Below are 19,927 nucleotides of genomic sequence, written 5' to 3' on the forward strand. Positions count from 1 at the left end.
CCATTCTTCAGGCAAATACTTCGCTGACCTTCCAGCCAGAACTCATTGTTCCTCTGCCGCCCACAGTACGCTAAGACCTTTCTCATGTTACTTATCACACTTTAGGCCATGTTTCCATACAGGATTCCACTTTTCTTTTCAACCGATGGAATGTCCATTCTCTGAGAGAAAGACTTTGTTCATTGCCGATTCCCTGGGCCCTCACAGAGCCTCATGAGCTCACGAACGTTGCCCGTCCTTGCTCCCCACGAGGCGCCCCATCCCCTGAGGGCTGGGACCACGTCTCCCACATCTTTTGTATTTTCTAAGTCACGTATTGAAGATTTCCCCCCCTTTGTTTACACTCACATGAGTGGGGTCCCTGCTCACGTAAGTGTACACAGTGCTCAGTTCATCATCTTGCACTGAGGGCCTCGCAATGAGGTATTTGTCCAATGAGGGAATTAGATCAAAATAACAGAGAACAGCCTATGGAACTCGTCCATGCCACAGTGATCTGCTACTGTCATGCTGGCCCTGGTGCTCCCACGCCCACAGGCCTGCAAAACCCTTCGTCTAGTTCCAGTTCACTTTTCCTGTGACGGCACCTGACACATGACATTCCTTCCCACTCGAGTGGTTCCCTTACACACGTTTCTTAAACTCTAAACCGCTTAACCTGATTGGAGACTCTCCACAGTGAGCTCGTCTCCCTCTCCAGACTTACCTCCCTGATCCCCCTGCACAGATGTGCCACTCACATGGCTTCCGCCCTGTCTCCTCCACCCCAGCCTTTTCTGTGGTTTTATCCGTCCTGTTCCCTTCAATGGGCATGTGCTGCGCGCCTTTCTACTGATTAAATTTGCCCCTTTTCCACGGCCCAGCTCAGAGGGCCACACCTGTCTCAGCCTCTGCCTGACCGTGTGTTCCTGGAGGGCAGACACCAAGCTCACTCCTGTCCCCTGGGCTGTGACTGCAGTCAGCCATCAGGAACCCGTAGGCAGATTTCAACCCAGGGAGGGTAGGGACTCTGTCCTGAGGCACCGAGGAAAGGAAGCCCCTGCATTTAGAATTTTATTGCAGCTGATACACGAAGTGGATAAGTGAGGTGTGACAACATGGTGTAAAGACCTTTGACACCAGCGCCTGCCACCCTCAATCTGAACGAACAATCCGATGGCTCCAACGTTAGAGACAGGCATTAAAACCGCAAACAGCAAGGCCGTCTCCTGGCAGCACTCGAGCTCCCGCCGGCTGCCTGGCGTCCTGCGGAGGGTCTCTGCCAGCTCTGGAGGGTGATTTCAGTCCATATCTACCCTCCTGCTTGCCTTTATGGCAGAATTTATTCTCTTCTTTCTCAGCCTTTCCCGATTCATGTTTTCTATCCTGTAAACAAAACGAACAAAAAGACCCCACTTAGGCCCAGATGCCCAATCAGTGCCTCTCACGGCGGTGAGGGGAGCTGGCAGCGCAGGGGGGAGCCGAGCAGCTGAAGCAGCAGGCACCAGCTCCAAGCCCCCACCCGGGTCAGGAAAGCTCCCATCCCCCACTTTTCCACGTATTTGCTGGGAGGTCCGGGGCTTGGCCCTGCCCCCCATCTTTCCCCCCCTTCTTTCCCGGTGCCGCCCCTCAGGACTCCGTGGGAAGAAGTCTGGGGCGTTTCCTGGTACCTGATTCTCTGGAGTACAGCATCTTCTTTGGATGGCTCCTTGGGCGTCTGGCTGGCTTCGGCGATCATGTCTCGAATTTTCTGCAGGCAATCTGCCAGATTGCGGAGCTGGTAGCGGCTGCATTCAGAGGTGAGTATCAGCTCTCCCAGCTTGTTGATCTTGTTTTTATACTGCGAGAAGCAAAGGCAAAACCCGAGTTCTACCGAGTGAAGGTTTAGAAGCGGCTGAGGCATGAAGAAAAAGGAAGGGGCCGGTGTTACCATGATGGCCATCTTCTGGCGCACCGGCTCTGCGATCCAGTCGGCGGTAGCCAAATGGAACCTGACTTCAGCCTTGGAATTCACTGGGAAGAAAGGGACAGGGAGCACAGGTCAGTGAGGCTCCAGGTCGGCTCGGCACCTGGGTGACGCCTGGTGACCATCCTGAAACAAAGGGAGGCGAGAAACCCAACCAGGGATGTCCCATCCTGCGCCCACTTGGGGATCCCAAGCTGCCATGGAGTGAGCCTGCAAAGACAGCGAGGCACTTTGGGACAAAAGTAACTTCCAGGCACAAAACGCCCACTGCTTCCCTTACAGTTTCTCGGGCTCTGTGAGTGGGGGGATGGGCTCCACAAGAATGAAGGGAACCTGTGCTGGGAGCTGGCTGCCAACTCACACTGGTTTCCTTTGTTTAACTCACAAGCCAATCCTAGTCCTACAACCCACAGCTGAGAGGCTGAGAACCGGACCGCATTCAAAAGAATAAAGAGGATTATTATAAACTGGCGGTATTTAAGCTTCTGCTAAAAAAAAAAAAAAAAAAAAAAAAAAATGCCCTTTATTCCCCATGAATGTAAACACAGAATCCTCAAGTCCGTCTTCTAAGTTTTAAAGTGAAAGAACAGGACAAGGCTCCCGGTACCTTTGTTAACGTTCTGGCCTCCAGGCCCGCTGCTCCGACAATAAGATATTGTCAAGCGATCTATGAAACAACACACACCAAAGAACTGATTACCTCCTGGCAAACTCCCACACTTCTCTCTCAAAAGCTCATCCACATAACGCTAACATTCCGGTCAGTAGAGGAAGAGATTAGATGTCAAACTAAAGTCAAGGGACTTTCCCAAGGCCACACAGACAGCAGAGGACGGAAAATGATGACCCAGGTTATGGCCGTCATGGCGGCTTCGGAGCCTCCTGTGCTGATGATAGGCTTTCTGCCTCCTCCAGGCGTGTTCACACCTCAGGGCTCAGATGCAAGCTATCAGATCGGCCACAGGGTGTCCTCTCCCTTGTGTCGCCTGTCACCTGGCCTTTGTTCCAGTGTCACCCTGAGCAAGGGCACCTTTGCTACTCTTCCATTCCCTGCCTGTGGACGGCACACACTCTCTGAACCGGAAAAGGGCTGGTTGTTTCTTCCCAGGCCATGCTGTCAGGCCTTATGCTTGATGGGTGCACAGTTCTGATGTTTGATGGGCAAATGGTTCAAGGGAGAAGGGCCCATGGGGCTGTCCTTTCCTCTCCATTCCCCAAGGCAGCCCTCCTGCCCAATTCCTTGTACATCCTTTCAGATCTAAGTTCATAATAGAAATATATCTATCTCAGATATACAGGGTATCCCCCAAAATGTATACACACTCTGAATAATTATTAATTCCAATGGGTTAAATCTGAAAAGAAACGTCAATTGAGCTATCAAAAAACGTATGTGTATCGTTTTTTGGGGCACCCTACATGTAAGACACAAACGTAGCTTATTATACATATTCTTCTGCATCTGACTTTCTTCAAACGATGACCAACTCATCTATTGTAAAGGTTATTCCGTGTCACAAGAACATCAAGAGCTCTCTGTTCCTGCTGCGCACCGCACAGCTCTCTTCTTTTCGCTCTTCTAAACGATGCTGGAGAGGTCTGGAAGGAATGTCCAAGGGGTGGGAAATGGCTGATTTAATTTACTTACTTAAAAAATATATATGTATTATTGATTTGAGAGAGGAAGGGAGAGGGATAGAGAGACAGAAACATCAAGGACGAGAAAGAACCATTGATCAGCTGCCTCCTGGTTCATAGGTCAACACTCAACCACTGAGCCACACCCAGCCGGGCTGATTTTATTTATAAAACCAAATTACTCACCTAGAGGAATGTCACTGTTGGCTTGCTTCGCATCATCCTGTAATGTAATGCACACCGCGTCAAATACACATCACCTGCTGGGTGCCTCCTAACTGGGCCAGGGCAACCAAAGAAATGATGGAAAGCCACAGCACGCATGGAATACAACTACTTTCAGGTTCCCAGGCAAATCACAGCAGAGGACAGAACAGCTTCCCCAGGCACAGGAGGCACCACCTCAGAAACTCTCCTCCAGGAAAACAGAACTGACTCGTCTCCGGCCTTCCCTGCCCCGGACCTCAGCTAGTGTCCGGCACCATCGGAAGTCTCGCTCCTCGGAGGGATCACCCCACTCCTCTGCCTCAAATCCTCCATAGGTCCCCATGCTGGCCTGCGTGCTGTTCCTTGAACAAGCAGGGCATGCTGACTGCTTTAAGGTGGCTACCCCTGCTGTTCGCTCCACAGGGATGCCCGTCTCCCCTCTATTCTCTGGGTCACCCCCTTGCCTCTTCCAGGTCCTCACTCAGATGTCACCTTCTCAGGGGCCTTCCCAGACCATCCTACTGACAACTGCAACACCGCCCCCTACCGGAGCTCTCCTCTTCCAGGCTTTAGTTTCTCCAGAGGAAAGCACCACCTCACATACTCTGCACTTATTTCACCTACTGCGGTCTCCCTCCATTACAATTCAAGCCCCACAAACATGAGGGCCTTTGTGTTTTGTTTACTACTCATTCCCCGTGCCTGGCGCCGTGCACGAAGCTTGCTCTCAGCAGAAGTCGGCTGAATGAGTGAATCAATCAGCGAACGTTCTCTTCCTGTCCTGTAGGTGGAAACCCAACAGAATTGGCGGGGTCCTCTCTCTCGGCCCGGACCGGTCCGGAGCCTGCACACAGCGGGCTGCTGCGACATGCACCCCAGTTTCCTAGGGGTGCTGGGGTTGCTAGAGGCTAAGGACAGTGTAACTTCCCAAAAGACTCCAGAAGGGAGCAAACACCTGGTCAGCCTCCTGCCATTACTGTCCACTCTGCAGGGCCAGATCGCCCAGTTTCCCTGGGACAAGAATCTGGGCCTGCAGGTGGGGGAACTAACGAGGAAAAGCGGGTGCTCTTGTAAGTAGCACATCCTGCGCGCTCTCCCCGCACCGGGACACGACGGCCTCCCCGCGGCCCCTCTCGGTTGCCCGGGCAACCAGCTCCCTTCCGCTGCGGTCCCTTCGATCAACGGCGCGCACGGCCAATAGGGCCCCGGCTTTCTGACGTCACCCAGCAGCGGCGGACACGCCCCTTCCGTCTGGCCCACCCGGCTCACCGGGACCCTCCACGCGGTGTCCGAGCCCCGCGACTCCGGGTAGAGCTTGTCCAGGCTGTAGATGCTCTGGAATTCGGTGCCGACTACCTGCTTGTGCAGATCCCGGCGGGGGCAGTGCGGGGGCGGCGGGGGCAGCCAGGCCCTGGCTCGGCTCAGGCCCCAGCGCAGGCACCGGGCGGCCGCCATGTTCGAGTCTCCGGGCTGCTTCCGGAGGGCGCTCCCCTCCGCGGTCGGCTAGGTCGTGTTTCCCGCTGGACTTTGGTTCCGCGCGACTTTTAGCGCCCTCGGGGGGGGGGGAGCTGGGGCGGGGGGGGTGGGGCGGGGAGGCGGCAAGCAGGGCTCCTGGCGTGGCTCTCCCGCGGCGCCTGTTAGAGCTGCCTCTCGGGGCTTGGCGGTAGGGAAGACGTTGGCCAGACAGAGCTTTTAAGGGGAGCCTCGTGGCGAAAGAAGCCTCAGATCCGTGTTCCCCAGAAACACCACCTCCCTTTCAGAGTCTGTCCCGTCCTGGGCCGCTCTCCCCGCACCTGTGAGGCCTGCCTGTCTGACCTACTTCATCTCCATCCCCTTTTACCCTGCTTGACTTCTTTTTCTAGTTTACTGCCTGTCCCCCAGCCCGAAAGCTCCAGGGAGCACTGGCTCACTGCTGGAGCTCCGGCGCCCGGCGCCCGGCACATGCCAGGCGCTCAGTAAGCATGGCGAGGACGGGTTCCTCGGAATGTGTGTGTGAGCTGATTTCCGCTGGAGCTGAGTTTTAGTAACGCCAGGCTCGTTCCCAGGCAGCCCGGAAGCAGGAACCCGCGGAGCACGTGTGAAAGCTGGAAGCACAAATACCAGATGGGGAGAGGCAGGCAGGTGGAGAAGGAAGGGTTGTAAAAAGTGGACCACGCCCGCCCCACGGCCTTTGTGGGGGAACCTGCAGTTTTGTGGAGTGTGGTGGCAGTTTCTCCCAGCCAGGGGATAAAGGGAGGCTGAGGAGGTAGGTAGAGATTCAGACAGCCAGGCAGGCTAAGCAGGACCCTTTTACGGGGCTGTTAAAGCATGAACTCCAATATTGAGTTCTAATTCCAAGAAAGGTTCAAAGTAGAGCAAGCAGTGTTTGGAAACAGCTAAATGTTGGCTGAGTTACTTTGTTGAGAGGCAGTGTGGTAAGTGAAAACAGAGCCAAATGAATGTTAGTGATTATTAGTCATATTAGTGGTTGTTTCTTAATGAGTGCTATTTTTAGGAAAAGCATAATTACCTAGAAAAATATGTCCCTGGGGATGTTGGCTGTTTCAAACAGGAGATCGTCATCAAATCAAGATTTTACCATCTTAGCTTTACTGATACAGGCCAAGTCTTTAGGAGGGAATAAACTGACCCCCCCCCCCTCCTCCCCCAAGCACTCGCTTTGTTAACCCAAAAGAGGAAGAGGATGGCAATCGCATGTGCCTTTTGGGCTCCAGGTTGGAAGGGGAGTCTCCTGGATCCCTCCCTGTCTTAGTCCCAAGACCTCAGAGGGAACAGAGGCGTCTCCATGGTGACTGCAATAAGCTTCTCAGGGGAGCAGAGCCAGGTCCAGGCTCTGGGATTATGAATAACAAAGTCAGCACCGTTCTGTGGCATTGCTCTGCGGCTGGACTCCAGCCCTGTGCCTGACCCAGAAGGATAGGAAAAGGAAGCTGCAGATTTCCACAACCCCAAATAAACACAGCCTGCTCGGGCCATCTGGTGCCCTGGATTCTGGGGGAGGAGGCGGGGAGAGAATGAGACGTTACCCTGGGATGGAGAGAGCAGCTGCCAGGCTCCTTTCCCGTGGTGCTGCGGTGAACCATCCAGAATAGAGGCCCTTGTGGGAAGAGCAGGTGAGAGGTGCCACCTGTTCTCTAAAAGGTGGGCACTGAAGGCGGAGCCAGCCAGCCTTCCCTCCTTGGTCCTCCAGAGGCTGATGGCTTCAGGCACCCGCCCTTCTCTATTGCCTGTGAGTTGGGGTATCACCCAAATTGGCTCTTAAAACTCAACATTAGCCCAAGTGGTTGCGGGCTGGATCCCCAGTTTGGGGGCGTGCAGGAGGTAGCCGATCAATGTTTTTCTCTGATCGATGTTTCTCTCTTCCTCTCTGAAATCAATATATATATATATTTAAACCCCTCAACATTACATGGAAATAGGGAATGCTCAGTATTACATAGTGGGATTGGGTCAGGTCTGGGCTCAAATATTTCTATGTGACTTTGAACTACTAACTTAAACTCTAAACCTCAGGATCCCCTTCAGTAAAAACAGAGATTTTATAGCTGCCTGTCAGCAGGCAACAAGAATTATCTGCTGCCGAAACCGGTTGGCTCAGTGGATAGAGCGTCGGCCTGCGGACTGAAAGGTCCCAGGTTCGATTCCGGTCAAGAACATGTACCTGGGTTGCGGGCACATCCCGGTGGGGGATGTGCAGGAGGTGGCTGATAGACGTTTCTCTCTCAGCGATGTTTCTGACTCTCTATCCCCCTCCTTTCCTCTCTGTAAAAAATCAATAAAATATATTAAAAAAAGAAACAAGAATTAGCTGCTACTAAGGCATGCTAAGTGTGTACAGGTTTTTTGAAGGAACTTCCTTTTACTTTGGAGAACTGATGGCTTTTATCTTTTTTCCCCTGCAGCACTGGGGTGGGAAGTCCAGCCTGACTAGCTGTATTCCACACCTTCCCTTCTCCCCTGAGGGGCTGGGCAGGCAGCACTGAGCATGCGCCTGGCATGGTGGGCAAAGCTGCCCCTTCCTGGAAGCCGCTTCCTTCTCTGCCTAGTTGCCTGCGAACACCGCGAGGCTTTCAGCTCGGTGTGCAGGGCAGGCAGGCAGGTCTGTTTCCTGGGATCATGGGAAGGGGGACCAGTTCCTTTTACCACAGGGTTTGGTCTCGGGGAAGGTTGTCAGTCTGGGAGGAGGGAAACCCTGGGGAGGAGGCCCAGTAAGGATCAAATGGTGACGGGAAGGAAGAAGAGGCAGGAGAAATATTTCCAGAGGGGAATTTGAAGGCGACGGATGGGTGGCTGGGTAGAAGTCACCACTTCCTTTGCTCCTCACGTGCAACTGCTCTGGTGTCTCACCCACAAGGTGCTCTCACCCCACTGGGGGCAGGTCACAGAGACAGGAAAACCTACAGCCTTTGCATGCTGGGCAGTTGGGTTAAAAAGCAGTCACACCAATTTGGGGCCTATTGTGGACTCCCCACACCACACCGTCCTCACCTCCAGGGCCCAAGGGAGGTTGCCCCTGGCCCCTTCAGGAAGGGAAGGGGTGCAGTGGGAGCTCCCCGAGCTGACCTCCGGGGGAAGGTTATGGGAGCGTTTCCCCGTGGGATTGGGACTCACAGAGCCCGCAGAATTTTCCATGTGGAACTGAAATGTGGCAAAGGCAGTGAGAAACTGAGCCCCCAAAGATCCAGGAGCCTTTGCTTTGGTTTCTGAAGTCGAAGCTGTTGGCAGGTGTGGCTTGGGAGCTGCAAAATCTGTCCAACAGGGAAGGTGCACCCAGCATGGGGTGCCCTGCCCGGCAACGTGGCCCGCACAGCTGGCACTCAGTGAGCACGCAGCTTCCGAGGCCGCCTATCAGAGCTCCCAGGCTGCCAGTCGTGCGGGCATGGGGTTCAGGAAGCCCTCTCTCCCCAAAGCTAAGTGATGGAGGCAGGTGTGTGAGACACACAGACAGACAGCACAGGGGTCGGGCCATTTCTGCTTTTAGAATACTGGTGCATTTTTTATTAAAGAAGAGAATAAAGCATTTGCAAATATATTTCTCTCATGTATACTTCAAAGGTGATGCTGGTGGGCTGCTACAGAACTGGGGAACAAACAGGCAGGAGCCCTTCCCCCACCCCCGCGCACCCACCCCTCCCCACTAGATGACCTACACGTGGAGGGCTGGGAGCTGCCCAGCTCCAGAGGACAAAGGGCTCCAAGGTGTGTGGCCAGAGGATGGCCGACAGCTCAGTACAGTGCGGCCCAGAGAGCAGGTGGCGCCTCGGGGGAGGTCGGGCGGGTGTCAGACCCCTGTGCCCCTAGAAACAAGTAAGGCATGAAGGTTCCCGCTGGGCTCCCAGCGGAGGCCGGGCCACCGCCTTCACTGGGCTGTCTGGCTCCTCCGATTTCTTGGGTCTCAGGTTGGACGGCAGAGATGGGAAGCCTTGAAGAGGGGCTCAGGTCAAGCTGGGGACCTTGGCGTCTCTTAGTTGCAGCTGGACTTTCTAAAGCCCTGACCAAAGATGATTAACCTCTGACTCCTGGGTCCTCAAGGCCCCCACATGGGCAGGAGGTTAAGAGCAGGCTTTCTATGGGAAGGAGACCTGTTCTCCATCCGGGTCGCATTTCAAAACCGGTCAGTGTGGGGCGAGTCTTGGGTGAAAGGGTGCAGAGGTGGACGCTGGGACCACTGGCTGTTGCACGTGCCCAGGACATTCTGGGGGAGCAGGTGTGACTGCTGTGGGGTCAGCTCTGGGGAGCATGGGAGTGAATGAGACACGTTATGGTCCCTGAGGTGGGGCAGGCAGAGGCCAAACTCAAGGAGTTGCAGGCGGGGTGCAGAGATGGGGGCTCCCCACCGCCCAGACCCCTACAAGGCTTAATGCCCAGAGGCATTTCCGGGGCTGGAACCCCAGGAGGCTGGCTCTGAGGGAAATGGTGCACCGCTCGTGTATGGCTGCGAGGGGTTCTGTTCCCCTCCTCTGATTGGCTACAGATCTGCAGGGGGCTGAGGGTCTCCAGGGAGAAGGCCACCTCACTAGGGCTGGAGTGGGGCGGGCAGGCTGAGGCTCTCTGCTCTGCACGGCAGGGCCATCTCTGACCTGGGTAGGACCCTAGGGGTGGGACAGCTGGTGCTAAGGGAATGACAGTGTCACAGCTGGGGAGAAGCAGTGGGTGGTCAAGGAGACCCCAGGAACCGGCCACAGCGGGCTCTGGGGTCCCCCTTCAAGTGTTTCCAGTTGTGGCAAGGGGTCAGGGGGACCTTACATTGCAAATCTCTCAAAAAACCCCAAACTTTGGGGCAAAACAAAACAACAACTGGTCCAGATGGCTTAGAAGCCTGGCCACGAATCTAGGGTCAGAAAGCTGGGGGACTGGGAACCCCCAGGGAAGGGGGGACGTTTGGCTTTGAAACTCAGAGCTGTGCCTTGGGCTGACACAGGACGGTGGAGGGCTCTGGGAGGCCAGGCATGTTGACATGCGGATCGCCCCCACACCTGCGGGCAGCAGCGGTGCCCCCCGCCCCGCGAGCTCTCTGGAGCGGCCTCCACGGGGATGTATTGCTGCCAAAAGGCGCCCTCCCTCACCAGAGGCAGCGGGCCCGGGCTCGAGGGGCCCATGGCCCGCCGCGGGGAGGCTGCAGGCCGGCGTAGGGTCACTTGCTGCTGTGGGTCTTGACCTTGGTGGCGTTGATGTCGGCCTTGGTCTTCTGGATCCTCAAGAAGACCTCCTTGAAGAGCGCCTTGTACTCGGGCTGGCTCTGCTCCAGCCGCTTGTCCACGGCCTCCACGTGCTGGCTCAGGCTCTTGGCGCCCGCCTTGGCCGCGCCCTGGCCCTCCTCGCTGCCCCCCAGGTCCCTCCACGAGCTGTCCCGGGAGATGGGCCGCGAGGTCTGCACGCCCGCGTGCCGCACGCCCGCGCGGTGCTGCCGGCACTTGCTCAGCAGCTCCTCGTACTTCTCGAGCAGCGCGTGGTACTGCTCGTCCACCTCGCGCAGGATGGACATGCCCCGCCGGCGCACGCTGTTGGCGTGCAGCGTGAGGTTGCCCGCGTGCCGGCCGGCGGGGTCTTTGGCCACGATGGCGTTGAGCGCCGTGTCGCTGCAGCTCTTGCGCACGGCGTGGCTGGGGGAGGGGCCCGGGGAGGAGACGCCGTCCTGGGCCCCGAACTCGTCCCCGCTGCCTGGCTGGGGGTCATCGGCCTCCGGGGCCTGGGTGAGGGGGGCCAGCAGGGCCTCGGCCAGGTGGTCCTCCCGGCCCAGCAGGTAGGTCTTGGCCTGTTTCATCTGCTGCAGCTCCAGCAGCTCGGCCTCCAGCTCCTGCACGCGGAGGCGGCAGCCCTCCATCTCGCTCAGCTGCTGCTCCAGCTCCGAGTACTCCTGCAGCACCGACGCGAACTCGCGCTCCGCCCGCTCCTTGCGCTGCCGCTCCTGGCTCACCTGGGAGCGCAGCACTCCCACCAGCGTCTGCAGGTTCTCATTCTCTTGCTCCAGGGGCCGGGGGCCCAGCTCCAGGGAGGAGCTGTGCAGGCGGAAGGCATCGTTGCACCTGGGAGAGAGAGGGGGGCAGGGGGGCAGGCGGGCAGGGGCCTTGGTCATGGGCAAGGCCCGGGAGCCCAGCCCCGGACACTTATATCTTTCTGGTCCACTGAGCTGCATATTCTGCTTGTCCCTCTAGATCCGCTCTGGCTCTTCTCCCTCTGACCTCAAGGGGCTGCTTCAGCCAGGTTACCTGGCTCTCCTGAGCTCAGCTCATGGGAGGGATGGGCTGGCCGGAGGGCGGGAGTGGGAGTGGCCGAAGTGGTGGGAATGTCTTCCCTAGGCTCCTTCCTGGTCAGTGCAGGCCAGGCAGCACCCTCCAGGCCTTCCAGGTTCCAGGAACCTCCCTGCCCTGGCCCCTTTGGGCCTAGGCCCTAGCTACAGTGTCCGCCCCCTCCCCTGCTCCTATGCCTGGTCCACACCTCTTTAGCAGTCGCCCCTCAGTTACTCTGTGAGAGGCACTATCGTTTGCCAGGACCCTTACTGAAATGCCCTCTAAATACAGCGCATGTATTACATTAACCAGTCATCTCCTTGAGGTTAATGGGAACTGAGGTGTAGTGGCTAACCCCTCCTGGCTTACTACCAGGTGACCTGGGAAGGACACCTAACCTGTGGGTTCAGTTTCCTCATCTGAGCAGCGAAGATGATAAAACACCTCCTGGTACTGCCATGGCCATTAAGCTGCTTAGCAGGGTCATGGGTTCATGGCCAGGGCTCAGTGAACGCCAGCTGCTGACTATTGTCAGCAACGGGACCAGTCTCGCCAATAACCCGGACGATGCACCAGCTCTCCTTGCCCACCCTCTCCCTGCTCTCCTGTTGGCTGGCATCCTGGGCGCTCAGACACGAGTGCCGCCCTCACCTACCGGGGGCTGCTGGTGCACAGCTCCTTGAGGCAGGGGAAGGTGTGGATGGTGCGCCTGCGCTCCCGCTTCTCCCGGCGCACTCTCAGCTGCTCCAGGCCCCGAAGCTGCTCCACCTGGGCCTGCAGCTCCTCCACCTGGGCCTGCAGGCGCTCAACAGTCTCCGTCAGCCTGGGGGGGCGGGGGGAGACACGCAGGGGAGAACTTTAAGGGGAGGGGCCAGCCCTCCTCAGGCAAACTCACTACCATCCCAGGTCCCCAGCCCGGGCTTCTGGGAGAAGGAGCAGGTGTCACACCCCTGGGTCCCTATGCCCACAGCACTCCCAGTCCTCGCCGCCCCTCCTCCCCACGATCCCCCACCCGGCCCTCACCCGTGGATCTTCTGCTGCGCAGCCTTACTCTCCAGCACCAGCTTCTGGTTGGTCAGCTCCAGGTCTCGGGCTGTCAGGTCCAGCTGCTCGTACACCTTGGCGTGCTGCTCGTTCACGTGGCGCAGTGTGTCCAGCTGTTTGGTCAGGTACTGGGGGTCGGCAGGGGTGGTGGGTGAGTGGCCTTTCAGGACAGGGTTCGGGAGAACGTCTCCGCCTGGGCTCTCCTCCCACTTCTAGGAACAGGTGTGCTTTGGGGGCGGAGACAGTGCACGAGGGCTGCCCGGGTGCTGCAGGGCGGGCCTCACCTCGATCTCCTGCACCTGCTCCTCGTTGGTGGCGTACATGTGCTGCAGCGACGCCTCCAGCTCCTTGTTCCTCTCCAGCAGCGTCTTCCCCAGCTCAGCGGCCAAGTGCAAGTCTGGAGGGAGGGGCGGAGGGCGGGAGAAGGGACGAGCAGTGTGAGAAAGAAGCCAGAGGACCCCCATTCATGTTCTGAGCATTCATTCTGAGCTGGGCCTCGGGGACCCCAAGGCGACCAGGACACGGGCTGACTGGGGGAGCCCCCACTTGGGAGGGGATGCAGGCCGGGAGCGAAGCCTTTGCACTGGCTGTTGCTTCTGCCTGGAATTTCCTCGCCCCACACCCCCCAGGGCTCATCCCTGTCTGCCTTCAAGTCTGTGCTTCAGTGTCACCTTCTCCAGGGGACTTCTCCCGACTATTGATTTTAAACGGCACCCTCCCCTTTCCCGCACTCCCTCCCCACTTAGCTTTTTCTCCTTAGCACAGATCACCACCTAACGCACCAAACAGCTTGCTCACTTACCTTGTTCGCCTCTCCTGCCTATCAGCTCACAGGGCAGGGGTTTTGCCTGCTCCTTCTCTGATATCCCCAGGACCTAGATCAGTACCTGGCACCGAGCAGGTGCAAGTGGAGAGTGTGATGAGACCCAGGGGCAAAGTGACTTGGATGATAATAAGGGAGAGCTCGTCCGGGGCCGGCGGGCGGCTGGCAATGGGCAGCCTTGGAGTTGGGCTGGGAGGGGACTGGGAGCCCACTGATGGGCTGCCCACTGAGAGGTGGCGGGGCAGAGGGGCTCGCTGCGTTTTAGCGTTTGGTTGAGGCTTCAGAGCCCTTTGGCGTAACATCCTTATTCTATGGGTGTCAGGCCAGACAGGGAAGAAGGACTTGCCCAGGTCCCCAGCTGGGTTGTAGCCACGTTGAAAGCAGAACTCAGGTCTCCTGGTCCCAGTCGGTAGCATGTGGTCCCAGTGGCGCGTGCCCCTCTCTGAAACCTCCTTTCCCTGGGAAACAAGCCGCCCTGCTCCCCCCACAGCGCTGATCCTTGTGTCTGCAGGACTGGAACCTCCCCTCCCCATCCCAGCCCGAGGTACATGAACACCTGTCAGAAGCTGGGAGGGGACCTGGCCTGGTTTTAGGGGGCTGTGTGGTGGGGAAGGGGAGGAGCCTATTTGATCTGTTCTGCCAAAATGCCATCCAGGAAAGCTGGATCCTTGTCCCATGATGAGGCCCTCAGTCCCAGTGGTCGGCAAACTGCGGCTCGCGAGCCACATGCGGCTCTTTGGCCCTTGAGTGTGGCTCTTCCACAAAATACCATGTGCGGGCGCGCACATACGGTGCGATTGAAGCTTCGTGGCCCATGAGCAGAAATCGGATTTTTGTGGAAGAGCCACACTCAAGGGCCAAAGAGCCGCATGTGGCTCGCGAGCCGCAGTTTGCCGACCACGGGTCTAGGCCAATGGTATAAATCCCAACCAGAGGCGTGAAGGCAGCTCTGACAGGGCCGAAGGGATTTGGTCCCGGGATCGAGCTGGGTACTTTCCAGACAGTGGTGGTTCTAGTCTAGGGCCTCTAGAGCAATGGTTCTCAACCTGTGGGTCGCGACCCCTTTGGCGGTCAAATGACCCTTTCACAGGGGTCGCCTAAGACCACCCTGCATATCAGATATTTACATTATGATTCATAACAGTAGCAACATTACAGTTATGAAGTAGCAACGAAAATAATTTTATGGTTGGGTCACAACATGAGGAACTGTATTTAAAGGGCCAGAAGGTTGAGAACCACTGCTAAAGGATGGAAGGCCTCTATACTCCCTCCTGGCAAGTTTAAGAAATACAATGGGTGCCCTAGCCTGTTTGGCTCAGTGGATAGAACGCTGGCCTGCAGACTGGAGGGTCCTGGGTTAGATTCCTGTCAAAGGCATATGCCTGGGTTGTGGGCTCGATCCCCAGTAGGGGACGTGCAAGAGGCAGCCAATCAATGATTCCCTCTTATCATTGATGTTTCTCTCTCTTCCTCTCTGAAATTAATTAAAAATATATTAAAAATAATAATAATAAAGAAATACAGTGGGTTCAGCGGGCTACTCCCTTACACCCAACAAGCCAGGGCGGGTGGGGGTTCCCTCTCGGAGAGCCCCAGAGAGCAGTGACTCCGAGTGGGCATTTGAGAGCAGAGCCTGGGCTTTCTTTCAGCAGCTGGGGGAGGACTGACCTCACCTCAGAAAGCCAGAGGGGACTCTGACCAGCCACCAGGCCTGGACCAAAGTCCTAGCCGTCCACTAGGAACAAACCTGGAGTCTGTTCCCACACAGAGGTGAGATTTTAAGACAGGTTTAAAACAGGCAGCATGCAGCCCCCAGGCTGGACCTAGGCCAGGTGAGGGGGGTGGGGGCTGTGCCCAGATGTCACCCAGAGGAGTCCCTGGTTGAGGAATGCAAAGCCGCGATCCTGGAGCAAGGCTGCAATGACATCGGCTCAGCCTGGACAAACAAGCCGCTCTCCTAAACACCTTCCCCGCCTTTAGACAAAATACTCGCTCAGACAAATCTCAGCGCAGCACCATTAGCCTTGAGCCATTCATTAACCTCCTACGACGATGCCAGGAAACACTAGCTGCCTGACAGGAACCCAGTGGGCGTGAGGACACTGGTAGGAAGGTATCAGCTGTAAGTTGGGCAAGTCTACAAAGCGAGAGGCTGGACGTCAGGGCTGTGAAACTGCAGCCCTGCCCTGCTGCGTGCTCAGTGGCAAGTCGGGAGCCCAGCAAGACCACCCCCAGGGCCTCCCTTGGGAACTGCCAGGCAGTCTGTAAAGAGGCCATTGCTGCTGATGTCGCCTGGTGTGGGGGGACAGGCTCTGCGGGAGGCCTGCGTAGACCCCCTGCAGAGTCCCAGTGCCCAGAGGGGGTGAGGAATGGTCATGAACGCGGCCCTCTCTGCTCGTCCTCCCAGGTGAGCATCTGAAGTCACACTATAGACCAGGGACTGGCCCTGGAAGGCAGTGACTGTGACCTGGGCCCCTAGTGACTCAGGAATGGGGAAGAGGGAACAATAGGAGCTCTTGGGGGTGGGGAGAACCTCAGGGACTATCACAGGGAAACGGAATCATAATGCAAGCTCAGCTGGTCCCAGCTGCCAGGAGGGATCTTGAGAAAGGTCCAGAACAGCGGTTCTCAACCTGTGGGTTGCGATCATCAGAAAACACATATAGCATATCAGATATTTACATTACGATTCATAACAGTAGCAAAATTACAGTTATGAAGTAGCAATGAATATAATTTTACGGTTGGGGGGTCACCACAATATGAGGAACTGTATTAAAGGGTCGCGGCATTCGGAAGGTTGAGAACCGCTGGTCTAGAAGGTGCAGGGCCAGGGACTGAGTGGAGCCAGTGCCGGGGAAGGGCAACAGCTAACGGAGGGCTCCAGGGCGGGAAGCCTGGGAGTGGGAGAAAGCAGGAGCTGGCTAAGCCAGAGGAATGAGCAGCCAGCCACAACCGGACCACTGGACCAAGCCAGGGACGGGACAGAGCCGCCTGGCACTTCCCCGGCCTGGACCCCGGGTTTCTGGGTCTCCTGCAGCGGCTTCAGTGGTTTCCCCCAAATCAGCTGAGGTGCTGCCCAGGAGCAACGCCCCGGAAGCCTGAGAGGTCATGGCCATGAGACGGGGGTATCTGAAAAGAAATGCTGAAATCCCACTGCGCTCACTGATTGGGGTCTGGTGGGGCCCCACAGACTCCAGAGCAGGAAAGGGACAGGGGACAGGCACAGGGAAGGAGAGACCAAGATAAAGGGGGGGTGAGGGGAGGCCATCTACCACCTGGCAGGGCTGCGGGTGTCCTGCTTACAGGCTCCAGGGCCTGAATGTCAGGAACTCTGTGTCCACAGAATTGGGGTCCAGGCACCCGATCTCAGTGTCACACCAGAGCTCTCGCCGGAGGCTGAGTCTCAAGGTCAGGCGCCCAGGACATCAAATCTGTGACTCAGCAGCCCCGTCTCAGTGGAAAGAGGCACCCACAGGTCTGTGATGGGGAGGAGGAGTGCCAGTGCTTACTAATTCATGGCGTTTTCTATTTTTACACGTGCTGGCCGTGGGCCGTGGGCAGGGGGCAGGGAGAGCCGAGGACCTTGCTATTGGGAACAACAGCATCAAAGTCAGACAGGATCTTGGTGGCCAAGCTCTGGGAAGTGAGGCTAGGGCCTGCCCTAAGGTGGTGCTGCTCCAGAACCAGGCTGGCTGGGCAAACTACTTCCTGGACACTAAGGGGCACCTAGGGAGCAGCTGGCAGAGAACTGGGGAATTGGGTGTAGAGAAGGGGGGCACAACAGGCATCTGATCCCCAATGGGGGCCGGCTTTTGGCAAACACTCATGCCACCCTCCAGCTCTCCATGCTGGCCCATGGGGGTAGTGCCCAGTACTTGTGCCTGGGATTTCCTCCAACCCCACCCCAGCACTCTAAGTCCCACTTCCAGTCATGCATGATCTTTCCACGTTGCTCCATGCCTTGTGCAGGCGGCCCCTCCACCTAGAATGCCTGCCCTCCTCCCTCGGCCCTGGGAGCACCTTGCACCTCAGCTCAGAGGGGCCTTCAGGCGTCTGCCTGCCACAGCACCCCTGCGACTAGGCTACCGAGGTTGCTAGTTTGATCTCCTTTCTGCCTCCTCTGCTGGAATGTGGAGTCCCCCCAGGGCAGAGGGCACTCCCCAGGCTCAGCACTCATTGGTGTTTGGTCAAAAGCTCGGATGTCTTCTGAGACTGCCCCATTTCTGGTTTCCCTCCTGGTTCCAGGGCTCTGGGCACTACTGAGGCTAGTAGCGGGGGGCTGAGTGCTGCAGGCCAGCAAGGCCGGACTAGGGGGCCAGCTGGGACCACCCCCCACCCTGTCCCAGAGCAGGCACCCAGCCCAGTGGGAATCTGGGCACCTCTCCCTCTCTGGGAGCAACACATCTCCCACCCTAACTCCCTGGCTCCTTCCCCCCACATCTGGGCCGGGCATGGTGCCAGAGACTTCCGTAAAGGAGCAGGAAAGAAATGAGACAGCAGCAATATCAGCATCTGCCTCCCAGGAGGGGAGGCCATCTTCCAACCTTTCTTTTTGGGCCGCCTCTTCCATGAAGCCCTCTCATTGCATCCTGTCACCTACACTCAATGACAAGCCCACCTCCACCTGGTCCACTTAGTGGGCCAGGGCTGGGGCTATTCCAGTGCCCAGGATAGTGTCTGACCCGTAAGTGGAGCCTGATAGGTGTCTGTGGGATGCAAAAGAAGGGGTTGTCACAGCCAGTACTGGGCATCTCACTCCAGGCAGGGAAGCTGAGGGGAGACTCTGGGGCACAGAGCACAGCAGGGTGCAGCCCAGCACGCGCAGTCCCACACTAGTCCTCAGGGGCTCTGGTTGCCCCCCATTCCTGAGCACAAGGACTGAGCCTCATCTACCAGCAAATCTGGCCACGGGAGGATGTGGGTCAGGGCGAGTAACAAAGGCTCCAGGATCTGCGTAGATGTCTCCCCGAGGGCAAAGCCAGGCCTTGGGGGCCGTGGGTGGAGCCCCAGAGCCGGGGTGTCAGCACACACTCCATCAGACTTGTGTCCACACCTGCCCACCCGGGGGCTGTGGTCACTTCTCCTGGACACCCCTTCAGCCCTGATCTCCAAGAATGAGGTGCTCTTGGCCGGGAGAGGGTGGATTTGACTCCAGTCTAGCAGGCCTTGGCCAGACCCTTCGGCCTACTCCTCCTTCCGGTCCTAACAGCCTGTCCCCTACTCTTAGTGATGTCACTTTGGCCACCTCATCACCAGCTTCTAACTCACTTCCAGTCGCCCTCGCAGCTCTCAGATGGAGGAGGGAGGTGGCTCCCTCTAATCTGGGCTCTTGTTCAGAATTGCCAAACCTGACCCCCAAACCATGAGCAGTTCGGGAGGGGGCGAGTTTTTTGGGGGGAGGACCAGGGGACTCCAAATCTTCACCTCTCCCCTGGCTGGATGCCTGCACCCCTATCCCCTCCCTGGGTTGAGGGGAAGGGAGTTGGGGAAACTTTCTGGGAGTCTTAGAACTCGGGAATTCTGGCAGGGAAGGGTGTCGCTGGATTTGGGATAAGATCATTCTCCCCCTCCCCCCACACACTCCACCCCTCCCAGCAAAACAACCAAGGAGCCACCTCCCGGCCTCTAAAGAATTCCAGCCAGTACTCAGGCCCCGGCCATATCAGGGGCCCTGGGCAGTGCCTGCCTCTAAGTTGGGGTGGGCGAGCTGGGTGAGGTATGCCCCCGTCCTTCGGAGAAGAGGAAGACTGTTCCCCCGACTTTTGCAGGTCTTCGCGGGCCCGGGCCGGTCTTCCAGGGCAGCGCGCCCCTTCTCTCCACGTCCCCATTCTCCGCACGCATCACCCATCGGAGTCCGGGCCGCGGGGTGCAGCTCAGCCCTCCCGGGGGTGACACCGCCCAACAATGGAGAAGCGGACAGAGGTCGAGGGGCGCACCTCGCTCTCCTGCCCCCTCCTCCGTGCTCACCCTGCTCCAGGTCCTGCTGGTCGTACCAGGGCTCCTCTTCCTCTGCGGAGAAGTCCTCCATCCCGGCGGCCCTCCGCATGGCCCTGCGGGGGCGGGCGGGCGCTGCGGCGGCGCGGCTCAGGGCCGCGGTGCGGGGCCCGGGACAATGCGGCGGAGGCGGGCCCGGGCTCCCGCGTCGCGGGCTCCGGCTGCAGCGCCCCCGCCCGCGCTGCGCCCCTTCGCCATCGGCCGCTGACCCGGCGCCCACGGCGGGCCGATGCGCCGCGGCGATCTGGCCCGGCCGGGGTCCTGCGGAGCCGGGAACTCCGAGCGGCGGCGGCACAAAGGGTAGAGGGGAGGGGACGGCGGGCGATGAGGCGACCAGGAGGGCCCGGACCCGCAGGCAGGTCTGGGGAGCTAAGAGTGCGCGGGTGCCACGGCGGACGCGCCTGGCCCAGCTCCGGCCCGCGATGCCCCCGGCCCGCCCAGCGCCACCCGGAGCGGCGGCTGCATCTCGGCCGGGTTTCCCCGGCGTTTCCCCAACCGACTAGACTAGAGCTTCCCCAACCGCCCGCTCCACGGGGTGGG

General features: G+C 58.1%; 2 protein-coding genes across 6 annotated transcripts; both read right to left on the bottom strand.

Moving 5' to 3' along the window:
• Positions 1 to 1,027: 1,027 nt before the first annotated feature.
• On the bottom strand, positions 1,028 to 5,286 carry MRPL58 (mitochondrial ribosomal protein L58). 4 transcript variants are annotated; one of them, XM_036341867.1, is made up of 6 exons: positions 5,147 to 5,286; positions 3,770 to 3,806; positions 2,553 to 2,612; positions 1,910 to 1,992; positions 1,650 to 1,819; positions 1,028 to 1,365 (listed from the first exon to the last, which is right to left on the bottom strand). In XM_036341867.1, the coding sequence occupies exons 1-6, from the start codon at positions 5,243 to 5,245 to the stop codon at positions 1,281 to 1,283; spliced, it is 534 nt and encodes a 177-aa protein (XP_036197760.1). In that variant the 5' UTR covers positions 5,246 to 5,286; the 3' UTR covers positions 1,028 to 1,280. The 4 variants fall into 4 exon arrangements, with proteins under 4 accessions (XP_036197760.1, XP_036197761.1, XP_036197758.1 ...); XM_036341868.1 differs by having other exon boundaries at positions 1,028 to 1,360; positions 5,060 to 5,282; XM_036341865.1 differs by having other exon boundaries at positions 5,060 to 5,279.
• A 3,472-nt stretch (positions 5,287 to 8,758) lies between these two features.
• On the bottom strand, positions 8,759 to 19,907 carry CDR2L (cerebellar degeneration related protein 2 like). Of its 2 annotated transcripts, none has more exons than XM_036340885.1 (5): positions 19,361 to 19,907; positions 12,849 to 12,961; positions 12,544 to 12,692; positions 12,176 to 12,343; positions 8,759 to 11,316 (listed from the first exon to the last, which is right to left on the bottom strand). In XM_036340885.1, exons 1-5 carry the CDS (start codon positions 19,437 to 19,439, stop codon positions 10,425 to 10,427), a joined length of 1,401 nt encoding a protein of 466 aa, XP_036196778.1. In that variant the 5' UTR covers positions 19,440 to 19,907; the 3' UTR covers positions 8,759 to 10,424. The 2 variants fall into 2 exon arrangements, with proteins under 2 accessions (XP_036196778.1, XP_036196779.1); XM_036340886.1 differs by lacking the exon at positions 19,361 to 19,907 and adding an exon at positions 13,367 to 14,066.
• Between the last annotated feature and the right edge of the window lie 20 nt (positions 19,908 to 19,927).

Source organism: Myotis myotis, unplaced genomic scaffold, assembly GCF_014108235.1.
Source record: "Myotis myotis isolate mMyoMyo1 unplaced genomic scaffold, mMyoMyo1.p scaffold_m19_p_17, whole genome shotgun sequence".
NCBI lineage: Eukaryota > Metazoa > Chordata > Mammalia > Chiroptera > Vespertilionidae > Myotis > Myotis myotis.

Excerpts from the sequence above, each read along its gene's own strand:
- CDR2L (XM_036340885.1), bottom strand. The coding sequence starts at position 19,439 with ATGCGGAGGGCCGCCGGGATGGAGGACTTCTCCGCAGAGGAAGAGGAG. Across the intron at positions 12,962-19,360 it reads CCAGCAGGACCTGGAGCAGG|ACTTGCACTTGGCCGCTGAG; the intron begins GTGAGCACGGAG and ends CCCTCCCTCCAG. Across the intron at positions 12,693-12,848 it reads AGCAGGTGCAGGAGATCGAG|TACCTGACCAAACAGCTGGA; the intron begins GTGAGGCCCGCC and ends GCCGACCCCCAG.
- MRPL58 (XM_036341868.1), bottom strand. The coding sequence starts at position 5,245 with ATGGCGGCCGCCCGGTGCCTGCGCTGGGGCCTGAGCCGAGCCAGGGCC. Across the intron at positions 1,820-1,909 it reads GCCAGAAGATGGCCATCATG|TATAAAAACAAGATCAACAA; the intron begins GTAACACCGGCC and ends TGCTTCTCGCAG. Across the intron at positions 1,361-1,649 it reads GCTGTACTCCAGAGAATCAG|AAAACATGAATCGGGAAAGG; the intron begins GTACCAGGAAAC and ends TTTACAGGATAG.